The sequence below is a fragment of the Danio rerio genome, chromosome 5 (genome assembly GCF_052040795.2).
Source record: "Danio rerio strain M-AB ecotype USA chromosome 5, GRCz13ab, whole genome shotgun sequence".
In the NCBI taxonomy this organism is placed as follows: domain Eukaryota; kingdom Metazoa; phylum Chordata; class Actinopteri; order Cypriniformes; family Danionidae; genus Danio; species Danio rerio.
Window position 1 is genome coordinate 40,232,778 of NC_141025.1, and position 22,787 is coordinate 40,255,564.

General features: G+C 35.7%; 1 protein-coding gene and 1 long non-coding RNA gene across 2 annotated transcripts in view; one reads left to right on the plus strand and one right to left on the minus strand.

Annotated features, from left to right (window-relative positions):
• The window catches only part of fras1 (Fraser extracellular matrix complex subunit 1), a gene marked incomplete at its 5' end in the record, with an annotated part of 190,295 nt that extends 168,126 nt beyond the window's left edge, over positions 1-22,169 (plus strand). The window contains 14 exon segments of the mRNA NM_001130840.1: positions 2,081-2,281; positions 2,365-2,552; positions 2,919-3,194; positions 5,859-6,091; positions 7,603-7,763; positions 8,920-9,134; positions 11,935-12,085; positions 12,212-12,319; positions 15,992-16,151; positions 16,717-16,833; positions 18,084-18,250; positions 18,330-18,535; positions 20,037-20,183; positions 20,404-22,169. Coding sequence (NP_001124312.1) covers positions 2,081-2,281; positions 2,365-2,552; positions 2,919-3,194; positions 5,859-6,091; positions 7,603-7,763; positions 8,920-9,134; positions 11,935-12,085; positions 12,212-12,319; positions 15,992-16,151; positions 16,717-16,833; positions 18,084-18,250; positions 18,330-18,535; positions 20,037-20,183; positions 20,404-20,979 — 2,906 coding nt within the window.
• On the minus strand, positions 7,623-9,498 carry LOC147844078 (uncharacterized). Its single transcript, XR_015491516.1, has 2 exons — positions 8,305-9,498; positions 7,623-7,808 (listed from the first exon to the last, which is right to left on the minus strand). It is a non-coding gene; the product is annotated as an uncharacterized LOC147844078 (long non-coding RNA).
• Positions 22,170-22,787: the final 618 nt, after the last annotated feature.

The following is a 22,787-nucleotide window of genomic DNA, read 5'->3' on the forward strand; positions in this document are numbered from 1 at the left end:
TCATTCAAAAAAAAAAAAAAAAACTGGAACAAATTATTTTGTGGAATAAGATTGTGCTACAAATGGGATGCATAATATATTGTTTCAGCATTAATATCGCAGTGTGTGCATTCTCAGTAGTCACATTACAGCATCTGCAATGTGGAGTTGAGATTATTATTGTTGATCAGCAATAAAAAGTGTACAGTGTTTACACTTCACACTACATTTGATAATTCAATAAGGGCAGGACAAAATAGAGATATGCTTGAGGTGCTGCTTCTCATTATGGCGGATCGAACATACAACATTGTTGTAATTCTAAGAAATATATAGGTCTCAGCATAATTGAGCACACCCTATTTGGAAAATGAATATTTGTATCCATTTCTCAGTGAGGCAATGTATAGGCAATGTATTTTGGTGTGTTTAAACAAAACAGATTTATTAAACAGATATATTTATTAAAAATAATATTTTAGCCACATATTTAGAAATTGAAAGATAACACAAATAAATTCAAGCTAAATATTGCACACAAAAAACTTATACCGTCAAAATTTCAATTAAATTTCTCAAGGTTTTTGCTTCTCTTTATTTTTACTTTTTTTTTTTTTTGTATTTAATATATAATACATATACATTTGGGTGTACTGGTTTTTGGACTGTTATCGTAAGTTGTTTTAGTAGATAAGCTCCAGCTTTGGCTTCAGTAATGACTAATCAAATGTATATGCCCAAATATAATATTGTATAGCTTCCTATTAAAAATATTAATTTAAAAGAAAGACTTGGGAGGGGTGTTTGCATATATGCTGAGGACTGTAGGGGATGTTAATAAAAGAAATACATCTTGTAACTTTTTGGGGCATTTTTACATCTTTATTTCCAAATATCATAATACATTGTGGATGGTTTTCTTGTGATATATCGCTGATATTGTGATCTATCATTATCAGGGGCAAAATATCATGATAATGTCTTATCGTATTACTTCACCTGAATATCTGCCTACTTATTTCACTTTTATCTTATTTATTTATTCTTGCAATTTCATTGAATCACTCCTTTACACAATATTTCCAATCAATCAAAGTTAATGATTTCATTCTAAATAAAGTTATTCAGGTCATCTTCAGGTCATTGTATACATATCGCAATATAAATCACAGCATAATAAAATATCGCAGTGTCATATTTTTACAATATTGTGCAGCCCTACTACAAATGATCTATATCCATATTAAAAACTGACTGTTAAGCATTGTGCCTTTTTATCATTAAAACAAAAGCAAATCTGTGGCCAAAGCTCTTTTGGTCACACTTTACAATAAGGTTCATTAGTTAATGTTAATTAATGCATTTACTAACATGAACAAACAATGAACAATACATTTACTTCTGTATTTGTTCATGTCAGTTAACGTTAGTTAATGAAAATACAGTAGTTCATTGTTAGTTCATGTTAACTCATGGTGCATTAACTAATGTTAACAAGCATGGACTTGGATGTTAATAATGCATTAGTAAATGTTCAATTATGATTAATAAAGGCTGTACATGTGATGTTCATGATTAGTTCATGTTAGTAATTGCATTAACTAATGAACCTTATTGTAAAGAGTTACCGCTCTTTTGAATTGCCATTTTTGTTTTTTCAGATATTTTTTTTTCTTTGTTGTCCCTAATTACAGTATTATTTAAGACACCCATAATGATTGTTTACAGTTTAATGCAAGTTACTGCCATAATTCACACAAAGCATCATGGGGTGTAGGAATAACAGAGATAAAAGGAAGAGTTCAGATGCAAAAGCTTGTAAGTGCTATCTGAAATGTTCTAAAATGAGAATTTTTCTTATGCTCATGTTTCTATGCAGTTATTTCAATTTAAAGTCAATAATGAAAAAAAAAATATCAATGGCCATAAAAGTGAAATAAATGATTCAAGACACAGGACTCTTACAGAAATGCTAAATTTTAGAGGGAAATTTCAGATAGACTTTTGCATTTGAAGTCTTCAAACATATAGCCTGAATAGATTGAAAGTCAATTTTCATTAAACATATGAATGTAAAAACAGTGCATGTCCTGCTTTTCAGCACCTACGATCGAGTTTGAACAAGCCACATATCAAGTTCGTGAGCCACCTGGTCCCGATGGCATTGAGGTTTTGAATATCAAGGTAATTCGTAAAGGAGACCTCGACCGCACCTCCAAAATTCGATGCAGCACGAGGGATGGATCGGCCCAGTCAGGTGTGGACTATAACCCAAAGAGTCGAGTGCTAAAGTACAGCCCTGGTAAGTTGTGTTGATTTACTTTCATTTATTTTACATTTGTAAACAAGAGCTTTGTTCTAATCTATGACTAATGTGTTGAAAAGGTGTGGACCACATCATGTTTAAGGTGGAGATTCTGTCCAATGAGGACAGAGAGTGGCATGAGTCTTTCTCTTTGGTCCTTGGTCCTGACGACCCAGTTGAAGCTGTTCTTGGAGAGATCACCATTGCAACAGTCACTATTCTGGATCAGGAGGCTGCAGGAAGTCTTATCCTTCCAGCTCCACCCATTGTAAGAATCGTACACTAGAAAAAACAAGAAATACTTTATATTTCATTTATATTTTTTGCTCTTAGTTTATGTTGGAATTAAGTAAAATTAGCATGTGTGTTATGTGAAAGTAAAATTTTTAGTGATGTCATTTTATACTTTTGAGACATTAGCATACAAATTGGATTACAAACATGACTTTCATGAGATTTTTATTGTATTATAACATCAACTTTTTCACATCTAATAAAAAATACTAATACAAAATAATCAAAAAATGTTCATCTTCAGTACTCCTAAATCATTTTAAAAGCACATGAGAGTTGTGAAATGTCTCACCATGTTGTTTAAATGTGATCTCATGTGTTCTTTTTGTTTTGCTCACAGGTGGTGTCTCTATCAGATTATGACTACGTTCAGGAGGTCACTAAAGAGGGCAGCAAGAAGTCTCCGTCTCCTGGATATCCGCTGGTGTGTGTGACCCCCTGTGACCCCCACTACCCCAAATACTCCGTCATGAAGGAGCGCTGTGAGGAGGCAGGCATCAACCAGACTTCTCTACACTTCAGCTGGGAGGTGGCAACTCCTACAGACACCAGCGGAGCAAGATCTCCCTTCGAGACTGTGACCGACAACACACCCTACACCACAATCAACCACATGGTTCGTCTCATACACTCAAAAAAAATAATTAATAAAAATACTTATTTACAGTGAGCTAAACACAATTTTTGAGATGTGGGTAAACTTTAATGTTTTATGTTTAATCCACGTAAATTTTGTCAACTTAGAAATATAAGGTTCTATCTGACATTTTTGTCAATATTGAGTTATTGACATTCTTATTAAATGACAACTTATTTATATTATGGGATGTTTATTTATAAGTTGTTTACATTTTAAGACTTTTTATTTAAAAACAAATGTTACACACATACTGTTTGCTATGGAATGCAAAAACTTTGAAGCTCAATATGTCAAAATCATTCAGAACACAGATAGAACCTTATAATTCCAAGGTGACAATTTGTCAAAACCAATAACCTTTATTTAATTGATTTGTGTTGGGACAACCTGAATGAGATGTGTTGAACCCTGCATTTTTTACAGTGTACACTTGAAAAAAATATGTTAACATGTGTTCAATTTTTACAAAAAATTTAATTTAGTAATGTTCAACTTATTTTTTTATTTGTTTAAATTCAAGTGTTAGTGAGGCCAGCAGGGCGTGCCCAACCGGGACTCTATACTGCTCAGTAAATGCCGTCTTTCGGATGAGACGTTAAATCGATGTCCTGATGCTCTGTGGTTGGTAAAAAATCCCAGGATATCCATCGAAAAGAATAGGGGTTTCACCCTGGCATCCTGGCCAAATTTGCTAACTGGCTAATTTGCTAATTGGTGTCATCACTCTCCTCTCCACCAATCAGCTGGTGTGTGGTATGTGGTCTGGCGCAATATGACTACCATCGTGTCATCCAGGTGGATGCTGCACACTGGTGGTGGATGAGGAGTCCCCCCCACATCCCCACCTACATTGTGTAAAGCGCTTTGAGTGTCCAGAAAATCGCTATCTAACTGTATGGAATTATTATTATTAGTTATGGTAACTAAAGTGACTTGTTAACAAAAAAGCAGTAACTATATATTACTCTTTTTATGTCTATTACATTTAACAATCAAATGTTATATAAATGAGTTTTGTCATGATACTGGAATTTTAAAATGATACTTCACTACTCAATAACATATCCAATACCAAGGGGAAATATTATCAGATCATTAAAATTGCAATATTTACTTTAAAGTATGTCTTAATTTACACATTTACCAGAGATTTAACCCCAAGCATAGCTCAATGCTAAAATTGTTTCACTTCAACATAATGAACATATATTTTACTTAAACAATGTTTAATCGCCTCAATGATGATAATAATACAGAATAAATATGGTAAATTTACCATTTTCACATTCTAATTTTACTATTTAAGAAGACACTTATAACCTAACTAAAAGACAGAACTGTCAGTAATAAACAATTTATAAGTGATTTAAGGAAAAGTTCACCCACAAATTAAAATGTACTTATTTGCAAGTGGTTCTAATGCTTAATGAGTTACCTTATTTCTGCTGAACACAAATAAAGGTATTTTGAAGAATAATGGAAGCCAATTTTTTCATAGTTGGTAAGAAAAATAGTATAAATGTTAATGGTTTCAGATATTATTTAAAACATTTCTTAGTGATAAGCAGAGAAGTAAACTTAATCAGGTTTGAAACCTGTGGATGGTTAAAATAAAGGTTATATATTTATGAACATTATTTAGCTAGGTCTAAAGGTGGTTTTTAACTGTTTTGATTAATGCTAGTGACTGCTATCACTTTAACACATTTCCTCCTTAACTGTTTACTTCCACTTGAATTTGAACCCTTGTGCTATGTTGGGGACATTTTCATCCACTATGGGGTGCTGCCGAGTCACAACTTTCTCTGTTTCAGCAAATGGAATGATTTTTGATGGGAAAAAAAACTATTTTGAAACTTACTTTGGGAAAATGCTTTGAAATTATTCAAATACTCAACAACCTACTGTGGGCAAATTTACTACACTTTTGTTATGTTTGTGGCCTCTTTCACTTCCATTATAACAACTTTTTTAATTGCAAAGCCATGTCACCACATAATTATGAATCTTTGATTTCTGGTGGTGGTTTTCCTATTGTAAAAATTACACATTTTACCTTTTCCCAACATGGAAAACCCCCAACTATCAAGAATGCATAATTATATATGTCATGGCTTTGCAATCAAAACATGTCTTTATAATAGATGTCAATGGGGCAAAAACAGCAACAAACAGAGAATGAGGGAGAAAAAAATCTAAATTTAATGCTGCACAAAAACTAACAATCCACAATTACCGTTGATATTAAAAATAAGCGTTTCCTCCCAAATCAGTGACTTGATGAAATTGGTAACGAAAGTCAAAAAAAAAAACATTTATTAGTTTTGATCAGGACTGACTGATGCTGATTAACAGATTTATGCCAACAAAAACTGAAACAAATATTTATCTGCTACATTTTTACAGCAGTTCAATTCAGTGAATGTTTTCATCCTGAGCATAATCAAAGGGTTGTAATTTTGAACAACACACAAGGACTATGGGTTTCCTGATGCTCGTTGATATTCAATATGTTTAGCTGTTGAAGCAGAAGAGGATGTAAAGGACTTAGTGTTTGAGTGTCTGGAGTCATGTTATTTTGATCTGGAAGCCATCTTTGAGTTATAGGGAATCCAGTAAATAAATGCTTTTCCTCCACAGGTCCTGGACAGCATTTATTTCAGCAGGCGCTTCCATGTGCGCTGTGTAGCCCAAGCCAGAGATAAAGCCGGACACCTGGGAACTCCACTGAGGAGCAACATTGTCACCATTGGCACTGAGGGATCAATATGCCACACTCCAGTCACCACAGGGACCGCTCGAGGCTTCCAAGCCCAGTCCTTTATCGCCACTCTAAAATACCTGGATGTCAAACACAAAGAGCATCCAAACAGGTAAAGGGACACTTTTGTGTAGGCAAATGATTGAGGGTAGACGACTTTTATTCCAGACAGATCCCAGTAGAGTTGTGAGGAGGAGGAATTAAAATCATACTTCGACTGAAATGCAGCTGTAAGGTTTGCCGAGTACTGCATCATTTTTTTTTATTTTGCCTCTGGGCTAAGCAAGATCAAAATGAATTTATACGTTTGAAGGAACAAGACAAATAAACAGTGTTAGACAACTGCAGATCCAAAACTATTTCCCAACCTATGTTGAGTACTTCAAAGAAGAAAATGATATGTTGAAAAATGAGAGGCTGAGTAATGGTAGCTAAAAATGACAGTTTGGTATGATTGTTTGTAACAAAGATCACTAACAGGTTAAGTAATGTATTGGATGTGTAGGTTAATGCCATGCATATAAATTCATTAGTGTATTTAACTAACAAGCTGTGGACATTGAAAGGATAGTGTGAGTTAAATTGAATGCTATCTCCAAATTGTTATTGTTTTACTGACATGCATGCACTGACTGGGTAATTACATGGGATGTGAGATGATTATTTGTGTTTTTTGTGATATAAATGAGGCTGTTCAAGCTTTTAAATGCTACAGATCCATATATGAAGAACCCCCATTCAACTGTGTTAAAGTGACACTAAATATGAAGTTATGTAGTAGTAGTAGTAGTAGAAGTAGTAGTAAAACTTGACAGGAAATTTGTTATGGGCATCACCATATTGCTGCAGACTTTCTATAAAAACAAACAACAAAAACAATACAAAATAGAGCAGTTATAATAATTATAATTCTTATTAAGATAAACTCTTGTTAAGTAAACCCACTGAAACTGGTAGAAAGGTCTCCTTATATCGGTTCAACCTACACTTAGGGACTCTATATCTCCTACAAGAGGGAAACCATTCATAATGTGGAAACTTGATCTTTCAGAATCATTTTTTAAATCCACCTGATTAAGGACACAATTCTCATATAAAACTTGAGGATTAAATTATTCATCATGTCCAACAATTTTCCATCCTGTCTTCAAGAGATGCATCAACTTAGATTTACACTGTACAGATAGGTTACCAAACCACACTGTGATAACATGTCTTACAATGCTTTCAAGAAAAGCTTTATAAAACAACATCATCAGCTTCTTGTGTAAATCCAAAAAGATGTAACCTTCATAAAAAATACAATCTCTGGTGTAAACGAGAACAAATCCACTCTATGTATGTTTTCCATGTGAAATGTCAATACTTTTTTACTTGTCATTATGGTGCTGCATTCATTCATTTAGTTTTTCTTTGCTAATTTGTTTAAATCAATTTGTTATTAGTCTATAATTGATGTCATGTACAGTATATTGAAACTAAAACGATTGAAACTAAAACGAAACTGAAATGATTTTATCATCAATATTTTAATCATCAAAGTTTTGTTTTGTTAAAATGGAGATATTTGAAACTTGAAAGAATGAAAAATTATAAAGTGTTAAGTGTGTTTTATCTCAACAGGATCCACATTTCAGTTCAGATTCCCCATCAGGATGGGATGCTTCCACTGGTGTCCACCATGCCTCTGCATAACCTGCACTTCCTGCTCTCTGAGTCCATTTACCGTCAGCAACATGTCTGCTCCAACCTGGTCACACTTAAAGACCTGCAGGGTATCTCTGGTAAGAGAACCCACCCACTTTATTGGATCAGATCAGATCAATCCGCTTGTTAAGTGTGACGTCACACGAAGCGGCTTCCGGGTCCAAGTGCTCTATTCAACTGAATAGGGAGACTCATGAAATGGTAATAATAAACGTTTACAAAGCGATTTAAGGCTTTCGAAAATCACGATCGCAGTATATGTATATATATTTATGTATGTATATATATATATATATATATATATATATATATATATATATATATATATATATATATATATATATATATATATATATATATATATATATATATATATATGTGCATGCCTAATATCCGATGGCCAGCAAGTGATTATTTTTTTATAAATTGTTAAAATTTTGGTATTTGTTATGCAGCAAGCCCAGGGATTGTTGTGTACACTATGATTTTATATAAAATTAACTTTAATGTGTGATAGGAATAAAACGTGATCATAAACGCATGATTTCTCCACTCAAATGAATGGCGGCTTGGACCCGGAAACAGTATACATACGTCACAAACACGTCAGCACTTAACAAGCGGATAAAGAGGCCGCAGCTCCAGATCTTGTCCACACTATTTTAAATATAAGCCTTCTTTATGCACCAGCTTCATCTCCGTTCATTTGTACTAAAAGTTTGTTACACATCATTCAAATCAAAAGAAAATGCTTTTATCATATTACTTCAATTTGTTTAGAATGATTTTAAATGTAAATCATGATTCTTTAGAGTTTTAATTGTAAGTTTAGAAAAATCTAAGTTATGGTAGGTTTTAAAATGAAAATTTAGATCCAAGTCATTATTAGGGGTCCAATTATACACTCGATTTTCTACATATCTCCATATTGAACTCACAATACTATAATCCTAATACTGAATGTTAGAAAAAGAGTGTGTATATATTCCAAAAAATAAATCATTGTTGTTATAGTTATCATTTTTAGTGAACGTGCCTTTAGTTTTGTAGTTATTTCTACATAAAACGCATATTGAGTTGGAAGTCTTCACCTTAAATAGTTCACCTATTCCTTGAAAAATAAGGTGGATATTTACCTGAATTAATAGCATTTTTTAAACTTTTGGATCTAAACATATTTGTCCTAATTTTTTTAATCTTTTCAACCTGGAAAAACATTGATTCTCCCCCCAGAGACCGGCTTCTTGGATGACGTATCATATGACAGCATATCCCTGGGTCCTGGATATGACCGGCCATATCAGTTCAACCCCAATGTTCGAGAACCCAGAACCATACAGCTGTACAAGCATCTCAATCTGAAGAGCTGCATCTGGACATTCGATGCGTATTATGATATGACAGAGCTTATAGATGTTTGCGGAGGATCAGTAACTGCCGACTTTCAGGTTAGTATGAATGCATCCCATCATAAATACAGTGCTCTCCACTAATACTGAACCCATCGGCATGTATGAGCAAAGAAAGCTGTAAAAATGTGTCTTTGTTGTTTAACATTTTGATCTTTTGCTCCGAATATTAACCAAAAAGACACTTGAGTTTGTTGGATAAGGTTAAAAGTATTTTTTAAACACTTTATTGCAAATTTGATATTTAGACCTAACTAACTTCTGCAATTCTTTGTGATTGGTGGAGATTTTTTAGCCACTCTAACATCTTCCTAACATTGTATTAAAAAGATGATAACATACTTTTGCACACTGATTGATAACACTTCCAGTTGATTGTATTTCTTAATATCTGAGTGTTTTTGCTATTGTGTTATTGCAGATTCCCATATTATGAAGCTTAACAGCATTTTGCAATAAATTACAGTTTTGTTTTTTGGTTTTATCCATTGTGATCATTGGTTGTATCTGAAATTGCCCTTTATACCCTCATTCACTATTACCCACATTAATCCACTAATATAGTCCACTTAAAGGAGTGAATGAAAATGAGCGAGTGACTCCAGAAGAGATGCTGTTTTGTTTGTGCTTTTCTTTTTAAATAAATCCCTAAGGGTGACGTAGTGGCGCAGTAGGTAGTGCTGTCGCCTCACAGCAAGAAGGTCGCTGGTTCGAACCTCGGCTCAGATGGTGTTTCTGTGTGAAGTTTGCATGTTCTCCCTGCGTTCGCGTGGGTTTCCTCCGGGTGCTCTGGTTTCCCCCACAGTACAAAGACATGCGGTACAGGTGAATTGGGTAGGCTAAATTGTCCATAGTGTATGAGTGTGTGTGGATGTTTCCCAGAGATGGGTTGCGGCTGGAAGGGCATCCGCTGCGTAAAAACTTGCTAGATAAGTTGGCGGTTCATTCTGCTGTGGTGACCCTGGATTAATAAAGGGACTAAGCTGACAAGAAAATGAATGCATGAATGAATAAATAAATCCCTAAGGTGGATTAGATTTCCTGGTCAGACCCTGTTAAAGTTATTTCATACATTACAATTAACAAAAGCTATTTTCCGGAGTTGTTCCCTTATTTATTCGGAAAACTTACATTGCTAATTAATTTTGAAACTTACACTGATAGGATTCCACTGTGGAAGCCATCTTGTGGTTAGATGTGGAAATTCATTTAGTGCACAAACAGTGCATTATATGTATTCTCTAACCATTGTGTATATTGGTAGTGCAGTGCTCCGCATATATGCGTACACCCCTCACAAACAAATCTTTTCAATTCATATTTTTAATAGGAAGCTATGCAATATTATATTTGTGCATATACATTAGATTAGTCAGTACTGAAGCCAAATATAGAGCTTATCTAACAAAACAACTTACGATAACGGTCCAAAAACGAATACACCCGAATTTATGTTATAGAAAAATATTAAATGCAAATTTAAAAAAGGGGGGAAAATCAAGAGAAGCAAAAAATAGTTTTTTTTTTTAATTTACTTGTTTGCAATATTTACTTGCAATATTTAGCTTGAATTTAATTGTATTTAAAGTCACTTTTTATTATGGGGCATTGTGGGATTGATTGAATGAACTTCTGAATGTCCACTTTGCTTTTGAAAACCTTTACAAATGACAGCTCTCTCAAATTATGGCTGCAAAATGTGTTGTTTTTGCATCTATATTATAAGGTGCGCATCGGCAATAGTCACATGGCAAGATATACAATGGGTCACTGCTAAGTTAAACCATAACAGAGTGAAGGTTTATCAATTGCGTGTGTTTTTATGACCTGTGACTAAGCATTTCAAAAGGTCTCAAAACATTTGGCTACAAAAACTCATATTTAACTATTTTTACAATGTATGCAAAATAATTTTTGTCTTGTTTCTAGTCCAAATATCTACATTTCAAAGCAAAACAAGATTATTTTACTTAATCTAATGGCAGATGATTTTCTTGTTTTGAGGCAAAACTCTTATTTTTCAGTTATGTCTTCTGAAGGTGAATATAATACAATATTATTTATGGTCTAAGATTTTTTTCCAATATTTTGACAAGAAATCAGAAATCTTTTGTTGCATTGTTATTACTCTACCTGAATAATGTTAGACAAATAGAGCTATTCATCTTGTGAAACTGTATTTTTACCCCAGTGATCCAGGACACCTTCGTTTATCAATTTCCTGTTTTTAGTTACCATGGTGCAGCAAAAATGTCGCATTTCCATGAGAATAAACTTCAAAAATACCTTTTTTAACGAATTTATAGAATTGCCAAAATACCCACAAAAACTTTACAAAAATATTTGTTTTTTTGATAAAAACTGTTGTGTTTGCAGTTGTTTGTTCTCAATCAAAGCATTTTTTGTAAATGATTCATGTACAAGATGCATTTATTCATTCATTCATTGTCTTTTTAGCTCAGTCTCTTTATTAATCAGGGGTTATCAACTTATCCAGCATATGTTTTACGCATCACTGGGAAACAACCGTACACTCTCATTCACACACATTCTATGGCCAGTTTATTTAGCTAACCAAATTCACCTTTAGTGCATATTTTTGGACTTGTGTGGGAAACTAGACCCTCTGGAGGAAACCCACGACAACACAGGGAGAACATGCAAAACCACCGCGCCACCTCGTTAAGCACAAGATCAAAAAGTAAAACAATTAAAACATTTAGGCATGGCAGTATTAGTAGAGAGCACTGTATTCTTATCTAAACTAAATCTGATGTGGCAGATTTAGTCCATACTCCATTTAAATGTGTGTGTGGCTGTATTCAATTTTAATTTGTAGGTCAGAGACTCGGCTCAGTCCTTCCTGACAGTCCAGGTTCCGCTCTATGTGTCCTACATCTACGTGACGGCTCCTCGTGGATGGGCGTCTCTGGAGCACCACACAGAAATGGAGTTCTCCTTCTTCTACGACACTGTCTTATGGAGAACAGGTACACGTAGTTTAATAACCTGACCCGAGGACATATTCCAGCTCAATCTGTGTTGTGTATTGTATTGTCATCATCTTGCTTTCTTAATGTTGACTGATTGCTGATGATCGTTTTCTTTCCTACCAGGCATTCAGACAGACAGCGTGCTTTCGGCCAGATTACAGATCATTCGGATCTTCATTAAGGATGACGGACGACTGGTGATTGAGTTTAAAACCCACGCCAAGTTCAGAGGTCTGTATCTTCTATTTTCAACTGTTCATAGTGATGTCATCATATTTCGGTATTGCCCATAGTTTTGCTTAAACTCACAGGGCATAGGGTGCTTTGAGTAAATATGTCCATAGGGGTTTGGCTTGCAACTAAGTTTTGGAAACCACCATTGGTGTAGCACAAACTGTGTAGGCCCCCAACAAGAGTCTTAGATTTAAACTACCCATAACAAGCTTGTGAAAGAATCCAATAAGCATAACTTCTCTATCATTAATCAGTTTCCAGCACAAAGTTGATCATATCTGAAATACCTATCTGACATGCATTGTAGTTTTTAGTGCTGAGAAGAGCAAGTTTGGAAAGCCTGTTTTTTGCTCATTGTTCACAAATAACTGATACGTACCAGTACAATGAACGATTTTGTCCCTAACAGTGAAAAGAGTTTAAGATGGGCTATTCCTGTAATTTTGGTCATGCAGATAAAACATTGGGGCCTAGACATGTTTTGCATGATTTGTTGCTATTTTCAGACCAGCGCAACCATAATTTTCATATTTTGCACCACGTCATTTAAATAGCAAATCCATTTGAGCCACTTTGTGGACTTATGGGTGTACCGAAGTAGAAAGGAGGTGTGGTAACGCGCATTGTTGGCAAATATAAAAGACCGCGCCTTTGATCATCTAAAAGCTGGTCTAAAGTCCAGTGCAAAGCATGTTAGTTTTCGCCTGTGCGTCCAAACGCTTACACATTGCTTAATACACACAGGATGTACGGCAATACACAAATATCTTAACAAATGAAAAAAAATTAAAGGATTAAAATGTTTAAAAATTAAAATAAATTTAAATTATTATTTTCAACATAAATATTAAACCCACTGCCTCCGTGCCTTTATATCTTGCAGTATTATTTATTATATACATATTTGTATTTGTTTTATTAAAAACGAGTTTAGATTTGTCCATCTGTCGGGTTTTGGAGACATACATCATATGAGACAAGAATAGGATGTGTGTTTGGATATAATTCTCTTCAATAATATTGTTCATTTATTTGTTTGCTGGAAATTAGAACTGAATTTAGAAATAGTTTTGAACAAATCTTTGCGCTTAACAAATTAAATTAAATATGTTGGCTAATGGATGTCTTCGGTGGAGTGACTTTAAATTACTCCACGAAAGTAAAGGAGTAAAGCAGAGAGTTTATCATTCTTTATCCTCGTGCCATAGCACGACGCAACTGACAGAACATGAGATGAGACTCTGATTGGTTTAATGCACGTTATGCTCAAAACACACCCATTAAGAGAATTAGCACAACCCTGTTAGACCATGCGCTGGGGCGCAAAATGTATTTTTTCATCCTTAAAACAGCAAAATTTGATTCGGATACGCCTTTAATGCTTTTGAACCATGTGCTTTCACCTTGATCAGGGGTGGGGAATGTCCGGCCTCTGGGCTGTATGCAACCCGCAAGACCATTTGATCAATTCAAAATCACCCCGCAGGAAAAAAAAATAAAATAAATTTCTGGATAGAAAGTGACAACTGTACACATTTGTTGCTCTGCAAAACTCAGTTTCACATGAAAAGGACTAAAAACATGTGCTGTAATGTAACGTTTGCAGCACGGGATGTGCATTATTCATTGATGTACGTTCGAATATTCATATTTTTAATAGCGCGAACGAGACCGCATGGCATGCTTGTGTGTGATTGCGCGCTCTTAGCCTCGGAGACAAGCAGAGCACACACATCTAACGCCATCTTAATGTGTGCGATTTAATGGTCAAATACATGCACATTTCTGTCAGAGCGCAGTGTTAAGTGATTATTTATATTAACCTTCATTTGTCTAATAAACAAGGTGAGAATCAAAAGACATGTAAAAGAGAAACCATATCAGAGCTGCACTATCCTTAAAGAGACAGCGTGCAATATCCCTGCTGCTGACTGTCTTTATTAATAATCAAACAATGAAAGGAGAAAATCACTCACTGCTCTTGACTGAAGGACTTTGTAGCTGAAGTTTTTTTCTTACAGTGAAGATGCTTAAAGCACAGTTTGTTTCATATTTTTATTCTATTGTATTTATTTCCCTTTTCTTATTTACAGGGAGGAAATAACTGTGCATATATAAAGATTTATTTGCCCTCCTGAATTATTAGCGACCCTTTCCCCCAATTTCTGTTTAATGGAAAGATATATTTTGAACCCATTTCTAAACATAACTGATTTAATAACTCATTTCTAATAACTGATTTATTTTATCTTTGCTATGATGACGTACATTATATTTTACTAGATATTTTTCAAGATACTAGTATTCAGCTTAAATTGACATTCAAAGGCTTAATTAGTGTAATTAAAGTCATTGTATAACAGTAGTTTCTTCTGCAGACAATCAAAAATATATATTGCTTAAAGGGGCTAATAATATTGACCTTAAAATAGGTTTTAAAATATTAAGAACTGCTTTTATTCTTGCTGAAATAAAACAAATAAGCCTTTCTCCTGAAGAAAAAATATTATTGGAAATACTGTGAAAAATTCCTCTGTTAAACATAATTTGGGAAATATTTATATATAAAAAAACTAAATTCACAGGAACTTCAACTGATAATCGTTTTGAATAATCGTGATTACAATTATGACCAAAATAATTGCGATTATGATTTTTCCCATAATCGAGCAGCCCTATAATTTAGTATGGCCCCTAAACAATGTTACAAAAATGTAAATGGCCCTTGATAGAAAAAAAGGTTCCCCACCCCTGACCTAGATCATTAAAATAGAGCCCATTATGTCTTGACAACTCTCTAAGATATTTAGTTTGGTAATAAATAGGTATATAGTTATGTTTATGTGTTTGTTTTTGGCAGCATAGGTCTGCTACACTGATGCTGCTTTAATTATCGGCACAGAGCAAGTACTTAGGGGCTTGCTACTTCCAGCGTATTCACAGATATGCTGTCAGAGAATATAACACACTGCTGCAAACATAACATTCCTGTAACCTCCAAAGCAAATCTACACACAGGTTGGGTTGAAGGAGGAATCCAAAAATGCAAACAACAGTGAGGCATGTTGAGAAGCAAGTACATTGGCTGCTGAAGTGACAGCAACCAATCACCTGCACCAAGAGTTGATGAAGTAGTAGGATCAGATTTGATATGAACCATCAGCTTGAGTACCCAATGGAATTTAATAACAGATCTTTGTATTTATTTCAAACCATAATTATTTCACTTTTATTTAACGAAACAGTTTCCCTCATGAGAAAGAGGGAACAAATAGGGTGTGCTTTGAGGTGCAGGTGTCACACAGTTCTTAATTTAAATTTGGTTTTGTTCATGTATAAAATACATTTCGTGTATCGGATTTAATGGATTATGCTATTTTAATGGTCATAAAATTGAATTGAACAACGGATCTGTTATATTATTGATCAAGCTAATGATTAACAAGCATCTGTTCATCAAGAAAATTACCTTTTTCGGTGACCCACCACATTGCGTGCCCTGCATGCTTGTCTGCTAAGCGGCTGGAAACTACTGCATTACACAACCATGCAACCATGTGGCATTTTGTGGTGTGGCAATTGTGTCCAAATACATGTTGAATCCATTTTATGTAGATTAAATCTTTTTTTGAATCATAAGTGTGTGATAAAACTTTAATCTCCCTCTAGGTCAGTTTGTCCCAGAGCATCACACCCTCCCTGGACAGAAGTCTCATCTGATGGCTCCAGATCACTTAGGAGGCATGGAGTTCGACCTACAGCTGGTGTGGAGCGCACAGTCTTTTGATTCACCGTATCAGCTCTGGAGAGCCACAAGCTCCTACAGCAGGTGAGCAGGCGATGCCTAAAGCCGCAGTCACACTAAAGTTTGAGCGTCCAAAATTCTATCGTACGGCAGTATGAAAAGGGGCGAGATTGAACAAGACAATTGGACATTTTTAAAATAGCAAGCGATTCGTCCATATTTCTGCACACCTAGATCATGCTTTGATCTTCTATAGGTCTCACGCAGTCACTTGATGTGATTTAGCTGGTCAGAGTTCATCAAGCTTGAACTTTGAAATGTAGCGAACTGCAAAACTTGTTGCATGAGCTTGTGTTTCCGGTCTGTCGTATTCGCTTGCATATGAATGGAAGTCAATGGTGCGAAAAAGTGAAGGATGACCACGGTTTAACAAAGTCACATCAAGAAACCTTGGGGTTCATCTCCAACTCTGATCAAACACAACTAAACCAACTATGTAGGATCTGAAGAAACACTTTGTAATTAAAGACAGGTGTGTTTGGTTGGATCAAGGTTGCAGCTGAATTCTTCAGGAAGGTAGATCTCTGGGAAGAGGATAGTGCACTGTTGCCTTAATCCCACTGACCAAATGCTTTCTGTTGTTCTCCAGGAAAGACTATTCAGGGGAGTACACCGTCTTCCTCATTCCCTGCACGGTACAGCCAACACAGGCATGGGTGGACTCTGGGGACAAGCCTCTATCCTGCACAGCACATGCACCAGAGAAGTATGTTACTATAGAGCTTTTCCACTGATAGCTCCTTGAGGATTTCTAAATGACTTAAATGCAGAGTCAGCAGGGTTGAATGCAGGAGCACGTGCCCCAGTAAAAATATGCTGTGCCCTTGTAAAACTTGCCTGTGAAAGCAATGTAGTTTCATCAAAAACAAACCGATGCATGCAGAAATCCATGCCTGTGTACGTCTGTGTTTAACTGTGAGGTGGCAGCATGTAGCTAAGGCTGACCTTACCCACAGAGGTCTAGGACAGGAATGCATTTGAGGAGGGCTGTTAAAAAAAAATATTAAACCTATGCTCGAAGTGGGCTGGTACACATCTGTACACTGTAGCAACACTTTTGAACACTTTTGAATTTTCCGCACCAACCACTGAAGGTGATTTCCATCACTCATTGGGTGGATACTGGCAGTTTTGTATTTCCACTTTAACAAGTGTCCGAAGGGTCTTAAAAAGTCTTAAAATGTTTTCAATTTCAAACACTGAATTTTATGCCTTAAAAAGTCCTAAATTCACAGAAATATTGTTTTTGAGTTTTGTTTGTTTAGCTCTGAAATAATTTTAAACAGGTCATAGTTTTGGTTTGTCCAAGTAAAGCCATACTCAATTGGACCGCCAACCATTCAATGACCAATAAAACCTTATTTTATATATTTACGTTTTTTTTATTGCAAAGAGATACAATTCACAGCAGCTGTTAGACATGTTTACAGCAAATTCAACAAATTAAGTTCCCTAATTAGGAAAAAATTATAACTTCTCATGATAATACCAGAAAAAAATCTTAACCCTGCATAAGTCTTAAATTTCATTTTTTTAATGGTCTTAAAAGGGTTTTTTAAAGTCTTAAATGTGACTTAATGAAACCTGCAGAAACCCTGTTCAAGGACCAGACAAAGCTAAGGTAATGTAATATGATTAAATTTTTTGACTAAACTTTTCTGGTTACTGTAGATGGAAATTTTTATATGAAGCAGAAAGTAGTGATAATGAGTAAGGACTTTAAAAACTTAAGGACTTAATGAACTTAATCTCGGCCATGAGAGTCAGTGTCTGAGTACAGGAAGGCTGTGGCCCAGTAGAGAGCTTTATGTCTAGCAACACCCCTGCTTGAATGGCTTTGCTGTTGTCATTGACTTTCAGTGGACTTGTTTTACTCGTTTCATCAGATTGTTTGTGTGAATCAGCAAGAGTATTTATAATATCCAAGGACTGCTAACAATCTCTTTCAATCAATAGATTCCTGCTGCCCATCGCCTTCCAGCAGACCAACCGCCCTGTCCCTGTAGTCTACTCTCTGAATACTGAGTTCCAGCTTTGTAATAATGAGAAAGTTTTTCTAATGGATCCTGCTCTCGCAGACATGTCTGTGGCTGAGATGGATTACAAAGGAGCCTTTTCAATGGGTAAAATGAGCAAATTAGTGAAAATGATGAGATGCGTCACTATTGTGCTTTTGTTCATTCAATGTTTGATGTTATGCAGGTCAAACCCTGTATGGCAGAGTCCTGTGGAATCCTGACCAGAACCTGAATTCAGCCTACAAGCTGCAGCTGGAGAAAGTGTATTTGTGTACGGGACGGGATGGATATGTTCCCTTCTTTGACCCTACAGGCACACTGTATAATGAGGGCCCTCAGTATGGCTGCATTCAACCAAACAAGCACCTCAAACACAGGTTCTTACTTCTGGTAGGTGCCTATTGTAACAAGTCCAGACCAGTTTAACTGGCCAAACAAGGTCGGCTTGATGTGGTTAAGTTTTAACTGCAATACTTTTGTGGAGTGGAATTTTTCAGTGGGCACTGCAAAGATCAAGCTGGTTTTGTTTACCTTGAAAAAATATCAAATTTAATTCTTGTTTATTTCTGTAGTGTTTTTTACAATGTAGATTGTGTCAAAGCAGCTTAACATAGTTTTAGTAAAGTCCAGATTTTAGTGTTGAAGTTTAGTTAAGTTCAGTGTGGTTTAAGTTTCACTGCTGAAAGTTCAAACACTGACAAGCAAATCCGAGAAAAGCAATGCAATATAATATGCAGTTTTTAATAGAAAGGTTTTTTAATAATTGTTATACTTAAGTGATTTCAATCTTCTGAGAGAATTAGAATGTGACAGCTCAACGCAAAATCAGTTTGCTGAATTTAAATGTCGATAACTATGAAGTGGAAAGAATCTGCATTAAAGCTCTTCACAGTGCTGGGATGACCTTTCATTTTATTATGACAGGTGGCCTAATAAATTCTAAATGTTAAACAACTTTGTTTATATACATCATGTGTACATACAGTTGAAGTCAGAATGATTAGCCCCCCTGAATTATTTGCCCCCATTTATTTTTTCCCCAATTTCTGTTTAATGGAGAGAAGATTTTTTTCAACATATTTCTAAGTGAAGTTTCATAAACTAATTTCGAGAGGAGCACGTGATATGATTGTGCACCGCTGGCCTCTCATCCGTAATCAGTAATAATCCAATCAGAATGATCCTAGCTTAATATACATCGATCACTTTCAGCTTATTGCTCTATCTTCTTTTTGGAAGAATCCCCCCTTCCACCCCATCTCCTCCTTTTTCTCCCCTTCTAAAGGGGGAGCGATCGAGACCCACCTGATCTTGGTTCTCCTAATATGCTTCTAGACCAGGCGGGAGCCCTGAGCTCAAATATCTCTGAGCTCAGGGTTCTCTCCCGGGACATCATGCCAAACCAGCTATAAATGCCAAGCATATCTAAGTGGGAACTCTTGAAACATAATAGTGTTAATAACTTATTCTAATAACTGATTCATTTTATCTTTGCCATGATGACAGTAAATAATATTTGACTAGATATATTTCTGGACACTTCTTTACAGCTTAAAGTGACATTTAAAGGCTTAACTAGGTTAATTAGGTTAACTAGGCAGGTTAGGGTAATTAGGCAAGTTATTGTATAATGATGGTTTGTTCTGTAGACTATCAAGAAAAAAATATATATAGCTTAAAGAGGCTTATAATTTTAACCTCAAAATGGTTTTTTAAAAAAAATAAAAATTAGCGAAAATAAAAAAAGACTTTCGCCAGAAAATATTATCAGACATACAGTGAAAATTTCCTTGCTCTGTTAAGCACCATTTGGGGAAATATTAAAAAAGAAAAAAAAATCCAAGGGGGGCTAATAATTCTGACTTCAACTGTATTTATGTGTGTTACCTAGGACCGAAAGCAGCCTGATGTATGTGATCGCTACTTCCATGATGTTCCCTTTGAGGCCAGCTTTGCATCTGACATTCCTGACCTCCTGTCTTTGTCTGCGATGCCCGGTGTAGACGGATTCACAATGAAGGTTGATGCCCTTTATAAGGTCAGTGACTTCAACACCCAGATAGTCAGACGTTCTAACTGAAACATGCTCCAAATCCTGGCATATGCCAGTGCCAAAGCATTTCAGATGTACCCTTCAAGCAATTGCCTAGATCTGTTTGTTTAAGAAAAGATGCCAGACTAACAGTCTGCCATGACTATAGGCAGCTTGGGGGAGCACTTTTGTTGGCATCTCATTCGGTGTGTTTGCTCTTCTTTAGGTTGAAGCAGGGCACCAATGGTACCTCCAGGTCATCTACGTTATTGGACCCGAGTCTATTTCGTCTCCCAGAATCCAGCGCTCAGTGACTTATGAGCTGAAGCGAAGCCGCCGAGATCTAGTAGACCGATCAGGTCGCCTAATGCTTGATGAATCATTGATCTACGACAATGAAGGTGACCAGGTGAAGAATGGCACCAACATGAAGACCTTGAAGCTTGAGATGGAACCATCAGGCACCTTCAATCCCCAAATGGGAGGATCCATCGGGGGTGGCGTGGCAGCCATCCTCCTGCTTTTCTTAATCCTTCTAGCGTTCTGTTTCATGGTCAGGAAGTGCCGCAGGGTTGTCAAAAAGAGGCCTTCAAAGACTGTGGAGGATTATCCTCTGAACACAAAGGTGGAGGTCTGCATTGAACGTCTGGAGAAAAACCTCAACAGCAAGCACTGCTCTGTAAGAAACGTCAACGTTCTCAACAAGAACCCCGAGATCTACAAAGTCAATGGGGTGAAAGTCAAACAGGTCAATCTGGAGGTCAAACTCCACAACAATCTAAATGACGGCACTGAAGTCTGACCTTCTAGAGTATTTAATGAGAAAAAGAAACATTTTCTATGACTATTTGTAATAATGACATATGTTTAATGTATTTTTGTATGACCACGAGGACAAAAGGGAAAGTACGCTTGCCAGCTATGCAGTGTAAATCATTTCACAACTGAGCTACCTCAAACACATAACGGTGTCATCAGATCTTATTTTCTTCCGATCTCAGTTTGGTATCATCACTCTGTATATGAGAATTGTTCAACAGCTCAGTGGTAGCTCAGCCACTTGGAGAGTTTGTATCGCTGCGCCTGCTATTTTATCATATCTGTAAACTAAAAGCACATGAAAGTATTAAAGGAAGGATGAGTGCCAACGCTTTGGACCGGATGAGTGATGTAAATACGTTTATTAAGTGCAATTATCGGATGACATGGTCGTCCCTGTATTTTGATCTGGTTTCGATGCTCTGCCTCATCGTGTACTTTACTTTTGGCCTGATCACCGGTGTGCCATGCTGATATATTTGTCAAGTGCGATTTATTTAATTCCAAATCCGAATAACTGCCCAAAGTGATGCATTTAATTCGTGTAAACTGTCAGTACATGCGGACGAGAAACCGATGTGTTTTGATGAACTGTATGACTCTATAGATATGATAACCACTATTAATTTCCTGTCAGTCTGCTGTAGCAACACTGGACAACAAAATGTTTCTTTGTTTTGTTTTGTTTTGTTTATATTACTGCTGTCTGTGCTGATATAACCAAACACTACCAAATATCTTCACACGGATTGTTTGAGGTTATCCACCTTATGCTATACTTTATACTGCATTATTTAGTCTTGTATTATCGTCGCATCATGTATTAAGGCTTTTGTATTTGATTTTGTTCTTTCTATTCTTTGCTAAATGTTTATTAATGTTGTGTTAAGTTGTCACATGACACATGGTGCTGGTTTGCTCAAGAAAATTCAGAAAACCCACCTGGGTGTAGTGTGGGAATGCTATAATTATTATTTTACAGTTGGTCAATTCTCTCTTTTACTCTTGCTTCTCTTTTTTCTGCATTTGGAATTTAATTTTTCAAGTGTCAAAGTGAGTGCCTATCAAACAGGAACATTTTGGTGATTTCAGTTTTTGGTGCTATCATTTATGGTAAATTAATCAACATGATGCCTGTTCTTGTGCCTTTTTAACAATAAAATAAATGAAAATTAATTAACATGTTCCTAATGTGTGGCTTGCTTTACTCAAATTATACATTACAGTAGTAGTGGTAATAAATTTGGTTGCATCTTAATGCATTGCAGAGGAGTACAGATTAAAAAGGTAGAGTTTTCTTTCTAGGTACCATGATTTATTAATAAAGGCAGTGGCTCAGTAAGAATGCATACCTTTCAAGACATCATGTCAATCACACCCTAAGAAAACAGGCGAGGCGTTAAACCGGACAGAGGGCTTTGCCATTTAGTGCTTTGTAACAATGGGTGAACTAGAAGTAGCCCTTATTTTAAATGTTTCTTTTTTAACTAGGATATATTCATATCAGAAATCTACCAATCACAAATACAAGATATAGAAACACACATCAATCATTCGCCATTTTGATCGCAATTAACGTCTTTAAATTGATACCTCTTGAAGTTATGCACCTGTATTCCTGTATTGCTGTCATATTATATTGTATATGACCTAATTAGTCCAAATTCGTTTCTCTAAAACTTAGAGAGAGAGAGTAATAGGGAAAGAGAGAGAGAGAGACCTAAAGAAAAGTGGAGATTTTTTTAAACAAGGGAGAGGCTAGGTGTGTTTTTGTGTGTGTGTGTGTGTGTG